The sequence below is a fragment of the Lycium barbarum genome, chromosome 1 (genome assembly GCF_019175385.1).
Source record: "Lycium barbarum isolate Lr01 chromosome 1, ASM1917538v2, whole genome shotgun sequence".
NCBI lineage: Eukaryota > Viridiplantae > Streptophyta > Magnoliopsida > Solanales > Solanaceae > Lycium > Lycium barbarum.
In genome coordinates, this window is record NC_083337.1 from 11,084,415 (window position 1) to 11,106,521 (window position 22,107).

The following is a 22,107-nucleotide window of genomic DNA, read 5'->3' on the forward strand; positions in this document are numbered from 1 at the left end:
TTCAAAAAGTGAATATAATAAACGTACAACATATGAAATTCTTAATATATTAAAATTATGTGTGTCTTGAGAACAAAAAAAAAAGTTTAAAAAGTTCAAAGAGAAACAAAATTATCAATAAACTCAAAGTATCGGGTATCCAATATCCTGCAACCAAAAAAGTGATGAAAAACAACTATTATTAACAGTCTATTAGATTTAGAAATCAAACAAAAGAGTATTAAATTTAGAAGAGCATCAAAAAGTTAAATATAATAAACTTACGTCATAAGTCCCATTCGTTGCTTTATTATATCCTTGTAAATCTGCTATAGATAAAGATATAGTAGTCAGTATTGATAGTCTCGTAGATTATAAGCAGAAAAAATAAATAACTAAAAGACGATGAAATTTGATCAATGGGTAAAAAAAAAATCAAAATCATAGCATATATACATGTTTAAGACTCATTCTAGAATTGCAAATCAAACAAACAACTAATTGCTACAATTTATCAAGCAAGTAAAATACACAAGTTACCGATAAACCTATAAAAATCTAACGATAAATGTTTTACATTTTAATAACTCAAAAGAACACCGAAATAGGAATGACTTTTGCATCCGTAACCCAAAATTCAGATGGGAGAAACTAAATTTCTCATTGTCAGAACTTTCTTCTGAAAATTTTTAATTGAGAAGTTTACATTCTAACTTCGGTGAATATAATTCTTAAGGAAAGAAGAACTAATTTCTTCATCAATAGCACTTTTGTCATTTCATTGCCCCTCTTTATATAGCACTCGTTTAATTTATTTTTTTCCTAAATCCAAAGTTTTAACCACACGGTTAAAGCTTGAATTTCTTTTCATATTCAAAAGTCTGGACAAGGTTTGATTTGCTTTATTTTGTGAATAATATATTCGTATTTATCTTTATAATAGTTACTAGTAGTAGGAGTAGGAGTAGTATCGGATAATATCTCTTTGAAAAAAAAGAGGGGGGGGGGGGGGGGGGGGGGATAATATCTCTATCATTATCTTTATAATTAGTAAATAATCTTCAGTCATTATTTTTCCTTTTCCTTCCGTTAATTAACAAATCAAGGAAAAAAAATACAGGTATAGAAAATGGGAGGTTGTGCCGGCATATGTATTCAAAATATTACTTTTTCTTATTCTTTATTAATCATTTCTACATTTTCAATTTTAATATTTAAACTGTAGAATATTTTTATCTTCAGCTAAATTTTAGGTTTAAAACTTTAGAGTACCTTTATCTTCAACTTAAATTAAAAGAATATTGAATTCCAAATTAAAGTCACATTTCCACAACAAATTACAGTAGATATATATTCTTGGATTCTTTGTTAGTTATATCTCTACGTAATGTTTTGATTTTTTTTTTTAGATTTATCTTTTTATATAGATAATAAAAGTGAATATTAAATTAATTAATTGTTAGTTATTACATAACTTAAATAGTTTTGTCTTAAAATTGCCAAGTGGCTTGTTATTAGATTGTCACTTGGCTTAATCACGTTGCTTGTACCTCTCCTATTTTATACAACAACAACAACAACCCAGGGAAATCCCACAATGTGGGGTCTGGAGAGGGTAGAGTGTACGCAGACCTTACTCCTACCAAGGTAGGACGGCTGTTTCCGAAAGACCCTCGGCTCAATAGAAAGCATAAAAAGAGATCAGATAAAGCCAAGAAATTCAAAGCGATATGGAAATGAAAATAACGAAAGCGACTGAGCCATGATGAAGCAGTTTGTAAAGGGACAGTAGCTATCACAGATAAAATAAGATAATCAAAGTACAGGAAATAACAGATAGTAACAGAAATCAAAGCACAAGAAATTATAGCACGATAATGCGACTACTAATATGAAAGGATAAACGAGACGATCTACTAGCCTTCTACCCTAATCAGGGATAAAGATGATTGAAGACTGTAGCAGCATCCTTATCTCCACGACCACTTAAATTTACAACCACTTTTTCACCATCCTTTAAAGTAGAGCAGAGTTTGTCGAGAAATGCAAGTGCATGAGAAGCTTCTAAGGCTGGGATTATCCCTTCTAGTTTGCATAGTCGTTTATATGCTGCAACACCAAAAGTGTAAATAAATTATTACATATTCTGTCGTTGTATATAAGTTAAAACTCTATAAATTAAATATAATTGTTTTGAGATAATTTACCGTCTAAGGTTTGTTCGTCATTGACGGTAGAAAACTCTGCACGCCCAATGTCTTTCAGAAAGCTAAGCTCTGGGCTAACACCTGGGTACTCTAATCTACATGTGTCAAACAATATTGCACAAATAAAATTAGGAATGTTACGTCGAATACTCATATAGCAAGGATTTAAAAGAGCAATCCAGTGCACAAAGCATCCTGCATTAGCAAGGGTCCGGAGAAAGTTCACACCCTAAGGAGTATAATGTAGAATATATATTAAGTCACAAATATATTTATAATGTGTAAAAGGATTTATACTATCGATCAATATAGTTTAATCCGTGATAACAAATATACATATACTAATAATTTCGTGTAGAGTCAATACCACCAATGTTGAATCAAGGGCGAATTTGTGTGCTAATTTTGGGGCTCGTGAGGCACCGGTCTCTCCATAAAATTAAGTATTTTATGTATATATTTTTTAATATTGGCATAATATTGTCTGCTAGAACCCATGCTAGAAATAGACTAAATGGTGCACTTGGTTAAAAGTTGAGTTATTTACCTAGAGAACTAGAGATCAATCCCCACTTAATGCTTTGTTCTATATAAGCGGTTGAAATAATTCCTTGACAAATGGAAAGTTTAAAATGGCAAAAGGGGCTAAGTTTTTATTTTTATTTTTAGATCATATGTTCAAATTTATTTAACTAAGAATGACAACAAAATCCGTACGCTTGAAAGTGAAAACTTACCCCACACCTATGGAGTGTGGTCCAATAATTTGGCCTTCATCGTCTTGTAATAGATAGCTCATGGCACCATGGTAGACTCCCACTTGACCTCTAGCCATAGTTGCCGAGTGTTTATCTGTAAAGGCCGATTTAGGATTTAAACTTTATCGTTTTTAATATTGGATCATTTATTCTTAAAAGTATGGTTCCGGACTTACTATTCTATTACAATTTTTATAAATTATTACACATAAATATATGCTCCACGTAATAAGTATTGAGTTCAGATGAACCCGACGCAATTACCTAAATCAAGGCCAGTCCCACCAGCCTCAACTCCTATGAGTCTCACATCTTGATCTTGTATAAATTCATGAAACAAACCCAATGCATTAGAGCCACTTCCTACACAAGCCACCAACACATCTGGTTTCCCACCCCACTTCTCCATAGCTTGTTTTCTCGTCTCTTTTCCAATCACTGATTGGAATTCACGAACCATAGTGGGACAAGGGTGAGGTCCTACGGCTGCACCCGCTAGGAAATAGGTGCTGTCCAAATTGTTAACCCAATATCTAATGCCTTCTGAAACTGCATCCTTGAAGCTTCCTTTAGCTGATTTGATCTGTGCATGAGTATAGAACAAGAGCTTTAATTGCTTGGTAGTACAAGTGGCTTCCTCTCTTTGTCATAGAAAAATCCCAAACAAAAGTACTTTTTACTTTTTGGGTGACGGTGAGATGTGAAATCAAAATTTCTTGATTGTTTTGATACTACGTTAAATTGGGTTACCACCTCATCTAAAAGATTAAGCCTTTGGAGAGAACTTACTTTTAATTACTCATATCAAGCTATGATTATGAAAATATTTGTTATATCATGTGATTACGTTCGAAAGTTTGATTATGACCCGATTATTCAGGTCATCTGGACTAGAATAGTTCATATAAATGTGAATCGGACTTTTGAGGAAGTAATGTTGCAAATACAAACTTTTGGGCTTAGGTTAAAGAACCATTCTACGGTAAAAGTATTCTGCGGGACTTATCTATACAGAGATTACATGAAAATGCTAGCGCTGAAGTGTATAATGAGTGTTTACATCTGTTCCGCAATTTCAGTATGGTTAAGTTAACAAATGGCCTCCATAAGGGTTGTCTTGATTTTTTGGCCCCACTTAACACTTTTTAAAAAAACAACAGCCTCGGCTTTAGAAAATTAGCTAGGCAAAGCTTTTGTTGCCCATCGATATAAGTTGTGGACATAAATTAGCTTTGGCTATAAGGCAGAAGTTTAGGATATTTCAAGACAGTAAACCTGCTAAATTGATCAAGTCTTGCCTTACAAGAAAAAGCTAAAACTTATGCCTGATGGACATCAGATAGAACTTTTTTTGTCCATCGGGTACAAGTTGTGGACATAAATTAGTTTTGCCTATAAAGCAGAAGTTCAGAATATTTCAAGGCAGTGAACCTATTCAATTGACCACAAATTCTACGCTATAGGCAAAAGCTAGAATTTATGCCCGATGGGCAACAAAAATTCTTCCCAGCGAATTTTTTCAAGTTAAGGTCATTTTTTAAAGATTTTGTTAAGCGGAGAAAAAAAATCAAGACCGGACACTTTTGAGACATCACGCGTCATTTTTTTAAATGGATTTCAGACAAGTTGGAACATTTCAGCTCTTGCTGATTTTGGTGGCAAAATGTGATGAAATGTTCGCATTTGCTACACCTTCAAATGCGAAGAGTCCATAATTGTGTGGGACAGCCCACAAATGTGAAGACCCTTAATAAGATGATTTGTAATCATACAAATGTATGCGATTTTTCTTAAACCACAAATTTCAAAAAAAAAAAATCTATTTCTTCTTAAATTTTATGTTCAGTCAACACCATCACATAAAATGAAATAGAAAGATGAAAGGAGGTACCTTTGCACCAAGATGCTTCATCAAAAGTACGTTGGAAGGTTGTCTCTCCATGTCTAAGCTTCCAATGAATATTGTGCAATCCAAAGAAAGTTTAGCACAAGCAGCCGCCGTGGCGATACCGTGTTGTCCAGCACCGGTGGCCGCCACAATGTTTTTACAGTCCATACGCTTAGCCAGCATCGCTTGTGCAAAAGCATTGTTGATCTTGTGTGCACCACCATGGTTGAGATCCTCTCTTTTTAGATATATGTCTGGTCCTATCCCCCTATTATTGTTCTTGTAGTGATCTGTGAGTCTTTGGGCGAAGTATAAAGGAGTTTCACGACCTACGTAGTCCCTTAATGCCACTCCAAGCTCCATCTGCGCTCAAAATAACTCTAATCACGGTTAGAGTTTGTCCTGATTTTCTGACCTTATTAGAATTTTTTTACCATAATTGTATTTTACTTTTAAAAGAAAAACTAATCCTTTTCTTTGAGTAAAGACTTTGGATTTTATAAATTAAGAATCATTCTTTTATACAATAACACACAATGTATTCATTAAAGGAATCTTATTTAGGGAAGATTATTTTCTTAAAAGATTTTTACTTTCTTTTATATTAGTTTCCTCATATGACTATTGGTCAATTGACCAAAACACGTACATTATAAAATTTTCTTATGATATATTGTTATTTTATTTATGATTTAACGACTTTCAAAGTTTCCTTTATTAACTTTCGCCATGACACCTGGTCATTTCGATCCCAACAATCATCACTTCGTAGGAGTATGTAATTGGAAAATAGTACTCTCTGTTTTTATTTTATATGTTAGTACTCTTTATTTCATTTTTAGTTTCTTCCAAAAAGATATCTTCATATCTAGAGGCTCTTTAATATTCGTAAATTTCTAATTTATCCTTAATGACATGCGTGTATAACCATACAAACTTCATTGGAGGTTTTAAATAACAAGTTTGCCAAAAGTATATCTCTCTATCAGATTTTTCGTGTACAATCAAACACCACTATATAAAATGTAACAGATAGAATTAAAAATGTTCAGTTTACATTTTGACATACCTGAAATTGAGGATCATGCAAAGCAGAATTGAATTCGTAATCAAGTTTTGTTAAAGAAGATATTAGAGTCTCAGGGACGAACTTTCCACCATAAATGCCAAATTTTTCATTGCTCAAACTTGGCCTCTCTTTTTCATGGAAAACTAGCTTCGATGGTGACTGTGGAAGTCGACTTGGGCCAATAGCTATAGAAGAAATAATATTGGCTTTATAACAATGAGGCGGGAAGCTTTGCCACTTTCTGCTTGATGTAGCAAATTTTCCTTGTTGAAGAATAACATTAACATTACAAGCCATCATTGTCTTGTAAGTTTTTTGGTAGGGGTTTGAGAAACTATATATAGAATGGACTAAAGTATAAGAATGTTTATCCCAGATCTTTAAGAGGTTGTTATTTGAGCACGTCTGCAAGTCTCTTGCTGAAAATAATTTATAGGCTACTACTTAATTTGTAGCTTCATTTCAGCCAGGGACCAAGGTTCGTTGTCAAATACGCGAGAAAATGGTCGAAAACACATGTGAATTATCTTTTTTTTTTTTTTGTTGTGGATTTCACACTTCAATTATCAGTTGTTCTCTTTTTTCTATCTGAACTATCACCATCACCATCTATGTATTAAAACACGCCTAGTTGGTTGTCCAAATAGAAAAAAGGAACATCTATAATTGGCCTAGTCAACTTCGAGTTTTGTTTTAATACATTGATAGTGATAATTCAGGTAGAAAAAAGGAACAACTGATAGTTGAAGTGCGAAACCCTCAACAAAGTGAATATGTTTTTGATACTAAAAAAAGTCATGATTCATGTTTGGTCTTAAAGGCTTCACAAAAGTGTAAATTTTATTATGGATCTATCACATTATAATGTGAGGACACATTAGATTATGACTTATCAAATTGCGTATGTACGTCTAGGTTCCCCTCTTCACTCCTAGTATATGCCACTAAATTTGTCATATGATAATAGTGTTAGAAATCAGAAAAATTAGAGAGAAAAAAAACAAAAAAGAGGATGATGATAGATTCATTGTATTACTTATCACAAAAAAGAGGATGGTTCTTGTATTCAATTAAAACAGAAAATTACATTACTATTTAGGGAAAATAGCTACAGTGCACCCTAACGTTTGGCTGAATTATTTATAACACACTCAACCTTTACCCGGAAGAGGGAGGGGGGAGGGGGGGGGGGGGGAGCTTACCCCCTGGTCATATCTTTTGTGTATTTTACACACCATTATCAGGTGTAGCATGGAACGTGAGAACATGACCGAGGAGCGCGTGATAAGTATATTGAACAGACCTCAACCTCTAATTGTTTTTGCCACGTGGCGCAAATAACGGTAAAAAAATAATCCCTTTTCATTTACCCTTTTATTGACCCGATTTGGACTCCATTTTTGCTTAGAACTTCAATCAAAAACCTTCAAATTAGCTAATGGATTCAAGTGGTAAGGTAATCTTTATGTAAATTTTTTCTCCTCTTTTATTTATATCTTATATTTCATTGAAATTTCTTCTAATTTCACTGAAATTTTTGTCTAGGGTTCTTCATGAAAGAGGTGAAATCAGAGTTAAATAAGCTCTGTACGGATAATGAAGATCCAAAGATGAAGCTTAAGGTGTGATGCCGTCACGGGGTATTACTGAAAATGCATATTTCTTGGTCTCTTAACAGTCCCGGAAGAAGATTTTGGTCATGCCCCTTCTATGGTGTACGATTTTTTTTTTTTTTATGTTTTGTTATTTTCAAAACGCATTACAGCGAATTTGATTGGTTGAACTTTTGTTTAGGTGAAGAAATGTAATTTCTTTGAGTGGAGAGATGATCCTATTGATCAAAGCTCTAAGTTCATTATTCAGAAATTGGTGAAGAAAATGGAAGAACAAGTTGCTTTGAAGACGAAAATGGAAGAAGAAGTTGCTTTGAAGAAGGAAATGGAAGAAGAATTTGGTATTGAGGAGGGCTTTTTGGCCTTTTATTAGGCGCGTCTGTCGCACTTAAGTGGAAACAATTCGGGGTCACTTAGTAATCACCTGATAATGATGTCTAAAATACACAAAAAATATGACCAAGGTTAAGTGTATTATAAATAATCCGGCCAAACGTTAGGGGGCATTGTACCCTTACTATTTATAAGTAAAGAGAAAAAATATATATGAAAACATGATATTCCCTTATAAATCCTAATCTAAAAGGAAAGTAAATATTATAAAATATTCCTTCACTAAAAGAAAATTAATAAATACTGTACCATTAATGTAGATCCGAAAATTATAAAAATAAATATTGTCTAAATATATTTTTATAAAAAGGAGAAAAACAAATTAAGAGAAGCCTTTGACCTATTCAACCTCCTTTGAAACACGTTTGCATTGATGAACAAAACCACTTATAGGTATGTACGTATCTTATCTCACTTTAATTGTGTTTCCCACGTATGTTGTGATTTTCTTGTCCATTTCAGCCAGCTGTTAGGTTGTTGGTATTTTATATCTTTGTTTATTTGCATATATAGGAGTTAATAGGGTGTTTCATTAATGCAGGGCCGGAGTGAGTAACAGACCAGGGGTTCATCCCGAATCCATTCGGTGAAAAATATACTGTAAATATAAGGTTAAATTATTTTTATGTATATATAGTAGATGTTGAAACCTCTTGACTTCTACATGTGTTTACTTCTTTATATTTTTTAATTCCCTTAATAAAAATCCTGACTCCACCATTAATGTATTGATGTATGATTGAAGACTGTGGCAGCATCCTTATCTCCACGACCACTTAAATTAACAACCACATTTTCACCATCCTTTAGAGCAGAGCAAAGTTTGTTGAGAAATGCAAGTGCAAGTGCACAGCCGTTTATATGCTGCAACGCAAAAGTGGAACAAATTTTATTATTCACACCATCATCGTCGTATATAGAGTAAACTCTTTTAAAATAGTTGTTTGAGATAAGTTAGACTCCGCAACTTAAGTAGCACAAAAAAAAATTGGAACCAAAATAACACAAAAAAAAAAAATACAAAAGTAGGTTTCACGTACAGTATCTGTGCGTGAAAGAGGCTACGTTTTTTTTTTTAAGCTATCAAAATCACATTTTTTTTCATACTTTGGGGAAAGATTAGTCATGTTTCAAAACCCCGAAATATCAATATTTTATATAGAACTTAATATCTTTTTTTGCGTACAATAACGTCGGCTCATTACATCAAGTATACCTACACGTTTGGATGTTCGTTTTAGGGGTTGTAAAGTGCCCCGAAGTAAGTTTTGTTTGTTTGGAAACTTGTCATCTTTAGATCTAAGTGTCATAATAGTTGTCCACATTACTAAAATTATTAGTCCCAAAATACTTATCCATTTATAAAATCAAGAAAGGATTAATTAAAGTTTTCCTATTTTGACCTTAACATTAATTATTTTTTAGAGTAATCAATATTGATTAGAATACAATTTATTGGAGAGAGATAAGGATAATGTTGTAAAAGCACACTTTTATTTATGATTTCTTAAAGGGTGTGTAACGGAGAAAATGGACAAGTAATATGGGACGGAGGGAGTAGTAGCCTCATTTCAGCTGCGTACCAGGGTTCGTTGTCAAATACGCGAGATAATGATCGAATTAACACACTTGAACTATCACTTTTTTGCGGGTTTCATACACCAACTATCAGTTATTTGCTTTACCTGAACTATTACCATCTATGTATTAAAACTCACATAGTTGATAGTTCAGGTAGGAAAAGAGAAGAGTATAGTTGACCTAGTCAGTTTTGAGGCGTGTATTAATACATAGATGGTGATATAGTTCAGGTAGGAAAAGGGAACAACTGATAGTTGGGACGTGAAACTTGCGAAAAAGTGATTGTTCAAATTTGTATTTTGACCATTAACTCCAAATATGCAGGCTTATTGTAATTAAACGCAAAATTTACCAACATGTTAAAGTACAAGAGATCATAGTGAAAACACACCTGTAGTATCACTTTTATGCAAGTTTCGTACCTGAACTATCAGGTGTTTGCGTTTTCTATCAGAACTATCACCAACTATTTATCAAAATACACCTCGAAGCTGACTAGACCAAGTATTTGAATAGAATCACCAAAAAGCACGTGACAGCTTAATTTGCCCATAAAATTTCGTCCACATGATAGCCGACTCATTAATTTCAAGGTGTATTTTTATAAACAGTTGGTGACTGTTCAGGTAGGGAACTCGCAAAAAAAGTAATACCTCCCGTGTGTTTTTGGCCATTGTCTCTTAGTTTTTCTTTAATTTTCCAAGTCATTCCTTTAATTATCTGCGTGGAGTGCCATTTGGCACCATTTTTAAACCAAAAAAAAAAAGTGTACACCACGCACCATCAAATACTAGTTTAGGTGTATTTTGATAAATAGTTGGTGATAATTCAAATAGGAAATGCAAACACTTGATAGTTCATGTAAAAAACTCGCAAAAAGTAATACTTCAGGTGTGTTTTTGACCATTATCTCTCGTACTTCAGGTGTATGTCAATTTAACGTCACGTGATATGTTCTGTAGTTGATTGTTAAGTAAAAAAGAACTTGAAAGAGTCAACAAAATTTTGGCCGGTGAGCATTAATCATAGAAACAACGTTTGAACAACAATTGACAAGTCGATCAATCTTTTAGAAAGTTAAGGTTGGAGAACATCAAAGTTAGTTTCTGTCTCTTTTTTCCTCTCTTCCATATTTTTTGTAAATATGGATTATTATTTTGTTTTTTCTTTTGTTTTTCATCAGTACTTGTATTAAGGTATGACTAAATCCGAATTCGTGCTCAGATGTTTCATATTTAGGGTAAAACGCTTACAAATGCAATTCCAGAGCCAGTACACAACCTTTGTTGGTTGGATTATTAATTTGTATGTGTTATTGTTATAGAGAATTATACTAATTTTGTTTGACGTCATTTTAATTTTATCAAATATCTTGAAGAAGTAATAACATTTCCACCTCGGGGTCCCAGTATATGGTTCCTCATGTTGATCTTTTGTGTGATTATTATGTAATGTTGAAAGTTGGCCGCACAATTTGTAGATTGTACTAATTTGTCATATCTACTAGAAACACCTGTTTCATTTGGAAACCTCCAGATCAAAAAGCACGTTTTGCACGTGCAAAATATACAACCATTGTGCGCCATTTAGACAAAAAAAATATGGAAATATCAATAAATAATTGAAAGTTGTACAGTTCTACCAGGTATCTTAGATTCCTACCAGCCCACCATGTAACTTTTCATATCTAGTCTAGTCTAGATATAAAAATTGGACAGTAATTATTCGCTTTAATGAGAATTTAGATTTTCAAAAAGTAGCGAGAGTTGTTTTACAAAATATTTATCATTCGATCAAAACATACAATCTCTCTCTCTCTCTCTTCCTTTTAGTATCTGGATGTTTTGGTATTTTAACCTAAAAATTTCGCAATTCAATTCTCATTTTGTTTCCTCATTCTCCTAAGGGTCTGTTGAACTGAAAAAAATGCCTCATCAAAGAGGAATTGTTCGACATTTGAACCTCATATTCATTTGCAAATTTAGCTTTGAAAGTCCAATTGCATTTCACCCAAATTCTCTTAATTTCTTCCTGTTCTTTTTCCAGCTAAATACCATACTTTTATTTTCGAGATGTGCAACTGTTCACACATTTTTATCTTGTTTAGGAAAATTTAATTCCCTCTTCAAGCTGCTTAAGAAGAACCGGGAGATCGGGAACTTCATAAATGAACCCATTTGAGATGCATGCAATTCATTTTTTTTCTTTGTGTTCGTAATTTTAAGTCTAAACCCCCAAATAAATTATCTATGATAAGAAAAGAAAAAGTAAAAAAATCATAAGATAATAGCAGTGGGAGCAGCTCGTGTGCATTTTGCTGATGTAGGTGCAGTTCTTTATGGATATAATAACATTGTTACGGAGTAATTTCCTAGAGTGCAATTACCATAATATAATAACAAAATTGTGGAGATAAAATATAATGGTCACTTGTAAGAAATTGAGGAGTAAAAGGAAAAGAAAGACACAAAGAAATGTAGAAGAAAATGATTTCACTAAAGAACAATGGTTGCCTTCTCGTCTCTTTTTCCACCCAGATTCTATGGAGTTTTGGGTGATAGTGATACATGTGAAATGAACTGAAGGGATTTACTGAAAAAGTAAGGGCATTTAAGTGAATCAAAAAATGGGTAGGTTGCTAACCTACTACCTTCATTTTGTAGGTTAGCAAAACCCTATATATATATATATATACATGATTTATATACAAAAATTTTGTTACAGTTCCGGCCTGTTGGAAATAATGATTCAAAATTGTAAGAAATCAAAATTGGTTAGAATTTGATATTTTAATTCATGTCTAGTTAGGATTTATAATCAAATTAATATAGAAATAGGTTTTCCTGTTTTGAGTTAAAGTAGGTTTCATACTATTATAGATAGGGGTGTTGCTAGTTATTTTCATAACAAGAGAGAATAAGAAATATTGTAGAGATTCATAGAGTCTATTAATAAAATATTTTCCTTCAAATTGGTATTAGAGCTTCTGCGATCCTAGTAGAATATCAAAGAACTTCCACTGCCAGCGGGCGGCTATGACTCATATATGCCACTCGTCTGGCCAATGATGATGATGTTGGCAAACGTCGGACAAATGGTATGCATGAAAAACAATTATGCTGAGAAGGACTGATAAAACTATTGCAAGTTTAAAGAGGTGCAAGAAAATATGCACAAGAGGAAGGAACTGTCTTCTCTAGAAGTTGGAGAAGTGGGTTAAAAAAAATTGGGTGTTGATAAGAAAGCACATCAACAATTGGAAGGTTGGAGAAAAAATGCTCCAACAATGAAGGTTGAGGAGAAGGTGCTTCAACAATTGAAGGTTGGTGAGAAAGTGCATCAACAAATTGGAATGTTGGAGAAAAAGTGCTCGAACGGTTGAAGGTTGAAGATAAATTGCTTTAACAATGGAATGTTGGAGAGAACGTGCTCCAGCGATTGTGACGGTTGAAGAAAAAATGCTACAACAAATTGAAAGATGGTGAGTGACGGTTGAAGAGAAAGTGCTTCAACAATTGATGAGTTGGAAATAAGTGCTTCAACAATTGATGGGTTGGAAACAAATGCTTCAACAATTGGAAGATGGTGACAAGTGCATCAAAAGTTGAATATACAATTTTGAATTATGGGAGAATGTTGAAAATAATAATTCAAAATTGTAGGAAACCAAAATTGGTTAGGATTTGATATTTTAATTCATGTCTAGTTAGGATTTATAGTCGAATTAATATAGTAATAGGTTTTCTATTTTGAGTTAAAGTAGGTTTCATACTATTATAAATAGGGGTGCTACTAGTTATTTTCAAAACAAGAGAGAACGAGAGAGAATAAGAATTATTGTAGAGATTCATAAAGTCTATCAATAAAATATTTTCCTTCACGGTCAAAACTCAAAACATACAACTTGCATAGAATTATATTGTCGATTTGTTGGGTGTATTTTGTATGTCGTTTGTATGCATTTTACATGTACTGTGTATGTCATTTTATGTCTAGTGATACATTGAACATACAAATAATATACACCTGAATGCAAAATACCTACAACTTATTTATACATTGGGATCAGATTAAAACAACATGGTTCTTCTTCCTCTTCCAGCTTCAATTTGAAATTTCAGCCAAAACCAGTTCCAATCTTCACTACACTCCCTCAAAATTGACGTATAAACTCCAAAGAATATTCTCAATTGTTTGCAACAAGACTCAATTCATACAAACAACAATTTCGCAAAATTGTGAATTCAAAGCTTCAAAACTTTTTAATGGTTGTCAATGGAGCTTACAATGGTGTTTACAACTTTGTAATTGTTTCTTACAGCCATTAATAAGAAATGGCAAAATTATGATTACTTAATTAGATGAAAAAAAATTGAATTTACTATAGGAGTTCGATTATAAATATGATGTTCTTGTATTGCACTCAATTCTTTTAGTCTTGCTTTCAAATCAAAAGGCGTAGGATCGAAAATAATTTCTTCTCAAATTATGATTCCGAGTATCAAAATTCATCACCAACATATATCGGTTTGGGTGTGCTCGAGAGTATGTGTGTGTGTGTGTGAGAGAGAGAGAGAGAGGGAGAGGGAGAGGGAGAGGGAGAGAATGGGAAAGATTAGAGCTTAAAATGGAATAAGATTAGAACCTAATCCTTATTTTTCTATTATTTTGCTATAATTGGTAAATTATTGTTATATTTCGTAATTTAAGTGTAAGTACCCTAAATAGTTTGTAATTAGGACTTAAAAGTTTCTTATCTGGGTAAAACAATTTAAAAGACGTTGAAGTTTAATTTCGCTCCTAAAAAATAAACCTGTCAAAAGGGCCGGATATGCCCACGTCCAATCCGGGTCAGCTCGAGTTCTTACAACCCGAAGTAAACCTATCAAAAAGGTTCTAGCTTGGATGTCGGCCCACCAAGGCACCGCTGCCCTGGTTAAGTGTCACGCCCCGAACCATGGCCTGGACGTAATACGGCACTCGGTGCCTGACTGCATGTGACCGAGCGAACCACATGGCCTGCTGAACTATCATGAGGCATACATGAGCGGAAATATAACGTGAATGCATGATGAGCCTTTATAAAATGTAGTAAGTCATAATACTTGATAAAAACACTTGTTTAAACATGGGTGCGAAAATAACACGAATGAGCCAAAAAAAAAAATGGCTATACGATTCCGAATGTTTGATATAGCATAACTGACTTGTCTAGTCTATGAAACCTCTATCATGAGTCTGACTGGAAAACATACTTACTGGGACAAGGCCTCCAGCATACCCTTAGATGCATAATTAATCATAAAGTAAAAGTTGACTAAACCCCGAATGAGATGGGGCTCACCAATAAGCTGATACGAGCAAATCCTAATGATCAGAAGCGTCGTCCTGTAAATCCGTACCTGCATCGTGAAATACAGGCCCCCGGGCAATAAAAAGGGGACGTCAGCACATTGAATGTACTGGTATGTAAAGCAACCGGAAGAAACAACATGGGACATGGAATAACATGATAAGAGCTGAAACTGAAAACTCGGACATGAACATGAACATGAGCATGAATACATATACATATATAATATGAGTAAAACATGGTAAGTAGGGAGAGCATTTCATAAACCGACATATCATATCATAACATATCACCACGCGGTTACGTGGAGTCTGCTCCTCGCCGAACCAGCAGAACCCCTATACCTTGCCAGGGTATAAGGTAGTAATTTACCACGTGGGTACGTGGAGTCTGGTACCTCGCCGGACCAGCAGAGCCCTCATACCTTGCCTGAGGTAGTAAGGTACCTGATGGATCCATTCAGTGTAAAATTAAGGTATCGTCTTATCCGGGCGGAGCGATCCTTGTCCTACGGTGGCTCCGTAGTTTCAGGCTATCTGAGCCTTCTCGGTAATTTGTGCAACTTCCAAAAACATGAACATAATATAGTGTTATATCCTGCATTTTCGAACGTCGAATTATTTGTAAGCTGAGGTGGGGCCCACACATCAATATTTTTTTTGGGACATGTGAAAAGTTATATGAATCGTATATGTAAAGTTAAACACAACCCGTGAAGGGCCCTGGGGCCAAATCAAAGTGGAAGTCCTCCAAACGAATATTTTTAAGAAAACGTTTTCGGATGACCTGACTTGGAGGGGCAAACACGGCATTATAAGTTTAGAATTTGGGAAAATGCCAAGAGATAAAAGTTGTAGATAATTGAAATAGCTTTCCAACGGTAGGTCGTGGGCTCCCAGGAGACGTCGGTACAAGAAGATATGGACATTTTAAGGCGGAAAGGTCAAGCTGGGCAGTGAAATGGGCCCAACCCGATTCCAATCCGGGTCAAGCCCATTTCCTTATTATTTAAGGGAGTTTTCAGCCTCCTCCTCCACATTTCAGATCAGAAAAGATCCAGAAAATTCCATTAGAGAGAGAGAGAGAAAACTTCAAGGCTAAGAAGGTCATTTTGATCAAAATCCGAGCTCCGAATCCCGAAGCTCATGAAGAGAAAAACGTTGTACGTTGCGTTGCCTTCAATTTGAGATAAATATTGGTCTTGGGGGATGAAATTTTCGTGGTGGATCTTCTGATAAGGTATTTATAAAATTCCTTTTATGTTATTAAAGTGTTTATTTAGAGTTTTAACGAATTAGAACGGAGAAAACAACATTATAAACTCGTTTGTTGTTTTGTTGAAATTTATGGGTGAGGGGCTGTTTTAATTGAAATTGATGGACTGATTTGAATTAATATTTTGGTTGTTTTAATCATGGATTATGTGAGGAGAGTGAAGGAACTTAATGGTTATTAAGTTGTTGTAGGAAAACATACAACTTTGTTATGGTTTATGTAAAAATGGAAATGAAAGTATCAAGAGGAAAATTATGATTATTGTGGATGAATTTGGAAGATGGAAATGTATAATGAACTTGTATGTTGAAGGTTAGGAAAAATTGGAAAAGTAGTGGCTTAATGGAAAGTTTGAATGTTCGCATACCTTATGAATATTGGGTGAAAATGGTATGGATGCTTCCGATGTATGTTGTAATGAATTTGGTGGGTGATGAATATCAAAATAACAAGTTTGGTTCGGAAATGTAAGTTTGAAACGAAATATGTGTCGTTATGCCGAAACGATGGCTAGTGATGCCATAGTGTGTGTTTTAATGTCTGTTGTTGTTTTTGCTGTTGTTCTGGGTTGTTGTGTAGTGAATTGAGCCGAGCTAAGTCTCGGGGATGTCTTATATACAGAGGAAATGCTGCCGAAATTTCGGTAGGCAAACATATGTTAAGTTGGATTATTGAAAAGTTTGAAACTAACAAATGGTAAACTTGACCATTTCTAGATTTTGGACGAGATTGGGATCGACGCCAAGCGAGTGTAAGGCGCTATCGAGGTATGTGAAGCATTTTCCTTTGTTCCTAGGCATGTTCTGGATGTGATAGGCTCGGCCGCGAGCCTTAAGTACGACTCCGTTCCCCGGAATTCGAGACGGAAAACCGCTCCAATTCCTTCAATTCAATTGAAGCTATTTTCTTACAAATTGCCTTTAAAGTGAATTTTTGTACAAAACTCCCCTAAACGGAGTCGGAACACTTCCAAACGATTATGGATGACCTCATAAGGTCTATTAGCGATAATTTACATATGTTGCCTCGAGTTGGTCCGAGGTGGGCCCGCAAGGCCCGATATCTTCTGTAATACTTTAAATACTTCCGTTTTGTCCGATTTTCTCAGAAACCATCTGAACTATTATTTTGATTATGATACAACTATTTTTATGAAATTCTTATAAAATAACTTCTGAACATCTGAGAATCCGATTCTGATAATAATCTGTCGTGCCTTCCCAAGTAGGATATAGGCGTGTACTATGCATACTATCCGTATACTCTGATTTTGGCTCGCCGTTTGGCACCCTTTAGTCTGATTGAGTCTGTATGTATGTGGTTTCCTATGGATCTGTTCGTGGCTGTCTCAATGCATTCCTTCACTGCGTCCCGGGCCAGGTTCTGTTATCGTGCATATTTCTCTCCATTGTTCACCGCGTCCCTCGGCGTACGGGCCGGGATCTGTATGTCTGTATGATACTATGATCTGTGTATGGGGATGGCGGCCAGGATGGCATATGATCTGATCTGATTCTGTCTGTCCACCGCGTCCCGTACTAAGAGGGCCGGGTTCTGTTTACCGCGCCCCCAGACAGGGCCAGGATCTGTATGTCTGTATGCATGTGCCATCAGTATGTATATAAGCACATGCCTCTGTATGATTCTGTATGATTCTGCACTACTCTGCATGCATAATTCTGTCAGGTATACTTCTGTCTGTCCGTCTGAACTACGACTATGTCTGTATGTCCGTATGGATTCTGATTCTGTATGTCCGTATGGATTCCGATTCTGTATGTCCGTATGGATTCTGATTCTGTCTGTCTGGACCATGATTATGTCCGTCTGTCGGGACTTGACTCTGTCTGTCCGGCTTATGAGCCAGTGTAGTATATTTATGCGCTTCCGGTCCAGATCATGATTATGTTTGATATATTTCTGCTTTACATACTCGGTACATTTTTGTACTGACCCCCGGTTCTTCGGGGGCTGCGTTATATGCCCGCAGGTACAGGCGCACTCGGTGACACCCCGCCAGTCTAGGGCACAGGTTCTGCTATCTTGAAGAGCTCCTTTTGATTCGGAGAATGTACTTTGGTATATATATCTTTTGTTTTCCGTATGTTCTGTATGTATGGAAGTTCTGGGTACGGCGGGGCCCTGTCCCGTCATATGATTCTGTATGTCTGTAAAGGCCTGTAGATAGATGTGTGGGTTACGGGTTTCGTCTGTATGTTAGCCTTATCGGCTTATCTGTAAATGTCTGCATGTTCAGGTATATATATATGTTTGCGCGCGTGCCGTATCTGTATCGGCCTACTTCTGTAATATCCGTTTGAAAACAAAATCTGTACGATACGAAATTCGGTCAGGTAGGTATGTACGGGTACCCAGCTAGGGTGCCAGTCGCGGCCCACGGGGTTGGGTCATGACAGAAGTGGTATCAGAGCGGTTAGTCCTCGGAATGTCTACAGGCCGTGTCTAGTAGAGTCTTGTTTATCGATGTGTTGTGCACCACATCTATAAACAGGAAGCTACAGGGCATCTAGGATGTTACCCTTCTTTGAATCTTAGATCATGCGATAGAGCCAGCTGTAGGATATGAATTCCTTTCGGCTAACTTTTAATTTCAGCCAAAGGACGACATCGACAGAAGGCAATGGTTGATGATATTGGAGGCCGCACAGTACTCAGGTAAGCAATAATATGAAAGCTGTGTGTCGGAGAAGTTGTTTGATGTGTGGTAGAAATATAAAGTTGAAGATTGAACAGAAAAGTGAATAGGAAGGAGCCTCCGATGTTGTTCGAGTTGGGCATGTGAGGTAAGCCTCGACATCTGTATAATTTTATCTGTAATTGTTAGTCTCGTGTGGCTACGAGACGACATGATATGATGTATATATATATGCGTATATGTGTTGGCCCTGTGAGGCATGGTTGGTATTTCTTGTGTACAGGTTTCGGATAGTAAGAAATACAGAGGAACCTCTGCCCAAATTTTTTTCCAGAGATATGGAAGTAAATATATATAAAGTAAGTACAAACAGGTACCGCGATACTTGTCGGAATTTAGTTTTCTTCTGTCGGTGGTTGGAGAGCACCTTATGGTGATATTTTATCAGATTTCACCGACTATTTGGAGACGGAATTCGTGGGACGAAAACTTAAATCTGCGGGGCAATTGACGAAATTATATCAGCCCTAACGCGTCAAAATGCATGAAAGTTTCGGGGTTAAGCGTGCTCAAGCCAGAGCAATTCTGGGATGGGTGACCCCCCTGGGAAGTAATGCAAAATTTTGCACAAGTGTAAGTATGATAGATATAAATGAAAATTTGGGGTAATCTAAAGGAAAAGAGAATGTGTGGAGTAATTAGTGCCCTTACAGGAGTCGCGCAGAACGAGGCAGACTAAATGGGCAAAAAGAAAAGGTGCAACACCGCTCGGGAAATTGAGCGGATTTGAATAACAGTCAGAGACGTTCGCCAGTAAGATACTAGTAAATATATCTGTATGTGTGTGTGTATAATTTTTGTTTGGTGCCCATATGGATCAAGAGCCGAGTCCCGGCAACTAATGTTGTGATAGACGAAAGGTTTTACTAAACCGAATACATGAAACGACGCGGAGACGGGGATTCGAATGTCATCAAAGGATAGAAAAACCCCTATTCCATTATAACTCGGTCTGGTATGACGATGTCTGAAAAAGAAAATGAGTATGGATAGTAGGAAAGATGAAAGATAAGAAGTGTGAATAAGCGGAATCTTTGAAAAGGTCGATAAGCGACACGTAAGACGATTTGTATGATAACTTGGCGAACAAGTTTACAAATAAGGGAAATTTTCATAAAACACTGGAGCCTTAATAGGAGTGATCTGATTCTAATTCAGATCCTATCTGTTATACTTCTGCACCCCCGATTCTGATAAGGCTCTGCCTATTACGCCTTTGTACTTCTGAACTCGATTATGTTCCCGTCTGATAAATCTTTGTACATCTGATTCTGAATACGTTTCTGTTTGACACATCCCTATACGATTGACTCTGATTACGAATCTGTCTGACACGCCTCTGTGTGTCTGATTCTGGATATGAATCTGTCTGATACATCTCTGTACGTCTGATTTTGATCACGCGTCTGTCTGATACATCTCCGTATGTCTGATTCTGATTACGACTCTGTCTGATACATTTTTGTACGTCTGATTCTGATTTCGAATCTGGCTGATACCTCTTTGTACGTCTGACTCCGATCTCATGTTTGTCCGACATACTTCCGTACATCTGGCTTCGACTATGAATCTGTCCGATATGCTTTTATGCGTCTGGCTCTAGTTATGAACCTGTTTGATGTAACGTGAAATTATGATAACGTTGTAAGGAACCGAGAAGTGTGACAAGAGGTGAAAGATGTTGATAGCAATCGTAACGTTGAAAGGAATTTTGAAAGAAAGGAAGGAACCTCCCCGAAGTGTCACGAGGCCCCCTAAGGTCAATCGAACATTCGAGGACGAATGTTCTAAACGGGGGGAGAATGTTATATCCTGCATTTTCGAACGTCGAATTATTTGTAAGCTGAGGTGGGGCCCACACATCAATATTTTTTTTGGGACATGTGAAAAGTTATATGAATCGTATATGTAAAGTTAAACACAACCCGTGAAGGGCCCTGGGGCCAAATCAAAGTGGAAGTCCTCCAAACGAATATTTTTAAGAAAACGTTTTCGGATGACCTGACTTGGAGGGGCAAACACGGCATTATAAGTTTAGAATTTGGGAAAATGCCAAGAGATAAAAGTTGTAGATAATTGAAATAGCTTTCCAACGGTAGGTCGTGGGCTCCCAGGAGACGTCGGTACAAGGAGATATGGACATTTTAAGGCGGAAAGGTCAAGCTGGGCAGTGAAATGGGCCCAACCCGATTCCAATCCGGGTCAAGCCCATTTCCTTATTATTTAAGGGAGTTTTCAGCCTCCTCCTCCACATTTCAGATCAGAAAAGATCCAGAAAATTCCATTAGAGAGAGAGAGAGAAAACTTCAAGGCTAAGAAGGTCATTTTGATCAAAATCCGAGCTCCGAATCCCGAAGCTCATGAAGAGAAAAACGTTGTACGTTGCGTTGCCTTCAATTTGAGATAAATATTGGTCTTGGGGGATGAAATTTTCGTGGTGGATCTTCTGATAAGGTATTTATAAAATTCCTTTTATGTTATTAAAGTGTTTATTTAGAGTTTTAACGAATTAGAACGGAGAAAACAACATTATAAACTCGTTTGTTGTTTTGTTGAAATTTATGGGTGAGGGGCTGTTTTAATTGAAATTGATGGACTGATTTGAATTAATATTTTGGTTGTTTTAATCATGGATTATGTGAGGAGAGTGAAGGAACTTAATGGTTATTAAGTTGTTGTAGGAAAACATACAACTTTGTTATGGTTTATGTAAAAATGGAAATGAAAGTATCAAGAGGAAAATTATGATTATTGTGGATGAATTTGGAAGATGGAAATGTATAATGAACTTGTATGTTGAAGGTTAGGAAAAATTGGAAAAGTAGTGGCTTAATGGAAAGTTTGAATGTTCGCATACCTTATGAATATTGGGTGAAAATGGTATGGATGCTTCCGATGTATGTTGTAATGAATTTGGTGGGTGATGAATATCAAAATAACAAGTTTGGTTCGGAAATGTAAGTTTGAAACGAAATATGTGTCGTTATGCCGAAACGATGGCTAGTGATGCCATAGTGTGTGTTTTAATGTCTGTTGTTGTTTTTGCTGTTGTTCTGGGTTGTTGTGTAGTGAATTGAGCCGAGCTAAGTCTCGGGGATGTCTTATATACAGAGGAAATGCTGCCGAAATTTCGGTAGGCAAACATATGTTAAGTTGGATTATTGAAAAGTTTGAAACTAACAAATGGTAAACTTGACCATTTCTAGATTTTGGACGAGATTGGGATCGACGCCAAGCGAGTGTAAGGCGCTATCGAGGTATGTGAAGCATTTTCC

At 35.8% G+C, this 22,107-nt stretch overlaps 1 protein-coding gene across 2 annotated transcripts; it reads right to left on the bottom strand.

Moving 5' to 3' along the window:
* On the bottom strand, positions 1 to 6,323 carry LOC132631764 (tryptophan synthase beta chain 1). 2 transcript variants are annotated; one of them, XR_009579053.1, is made up of 8 exons: positions 5,902 to 6,323; positions 4,836 to 5,195; positions 3,209 to 3,527; positions 2,924 to 3,038; positions 2,187 to 2,281; positions 1,901 to 2,088; positions 265 to 305; positions 1 to 147 (listed from the first exon to the last, which is right to left on the bottom strand). XR_009579053.1 is itself a non-coding variant. In XM_060347464.1 (6 exons), the coding sequence occupies exons 1-6, from the start codon at positions 6,199 to 6,201 to the stop codon at positions 1,913 to 1,915; spliced, it is 1,365 nt and encodes a 454-aa protein (XP_060203447.1). In that variant the 5' UTR covers positions 6,202 to 6,323; the 3' UTR covers positions 1,736 to 1,912. The 2 variants fall into 2 exon arrangements, 1 of the variants encoding a protein (XP_060203447.1); XM_060347464.1 differs by lacking the exons at positions 1 to 147; positions 265 to 305 and having other exon boundaries at positions 1,736 to 2,088.
* Between the last annotated feature and the right edge of the window lie 15,784 nt (positions 6,324 to 22,107).

What these genes read in the sequence shown, in the direction of transcription:
- LOC132631764 (XM_060347464.1), bottom strand. Translation starts at nt 6,201, where the DNA reads ATGATGGCTTGTAATGTTAATGTTATTCTTCAACAAGGAAAATTTGCT. An exon ending in TGAAGCATCTTGGTGCAAAG is followed by an intron (nt 3,528 to 4,835) that starts GTACCTCCTTTC and finishes ACTCATGCACAG; the next exon opens with ATCAAATCAGCTAAAGGAAG. An exon ending in CCACACTCCATAGGTGTGGG is followed by an intron (nt 2,282 to 2,923) that starts GTAAGTTTTCAC and finishes TGACACATGTAG; the next exon opens with ATTAGAGTACCCAGGTGTTA.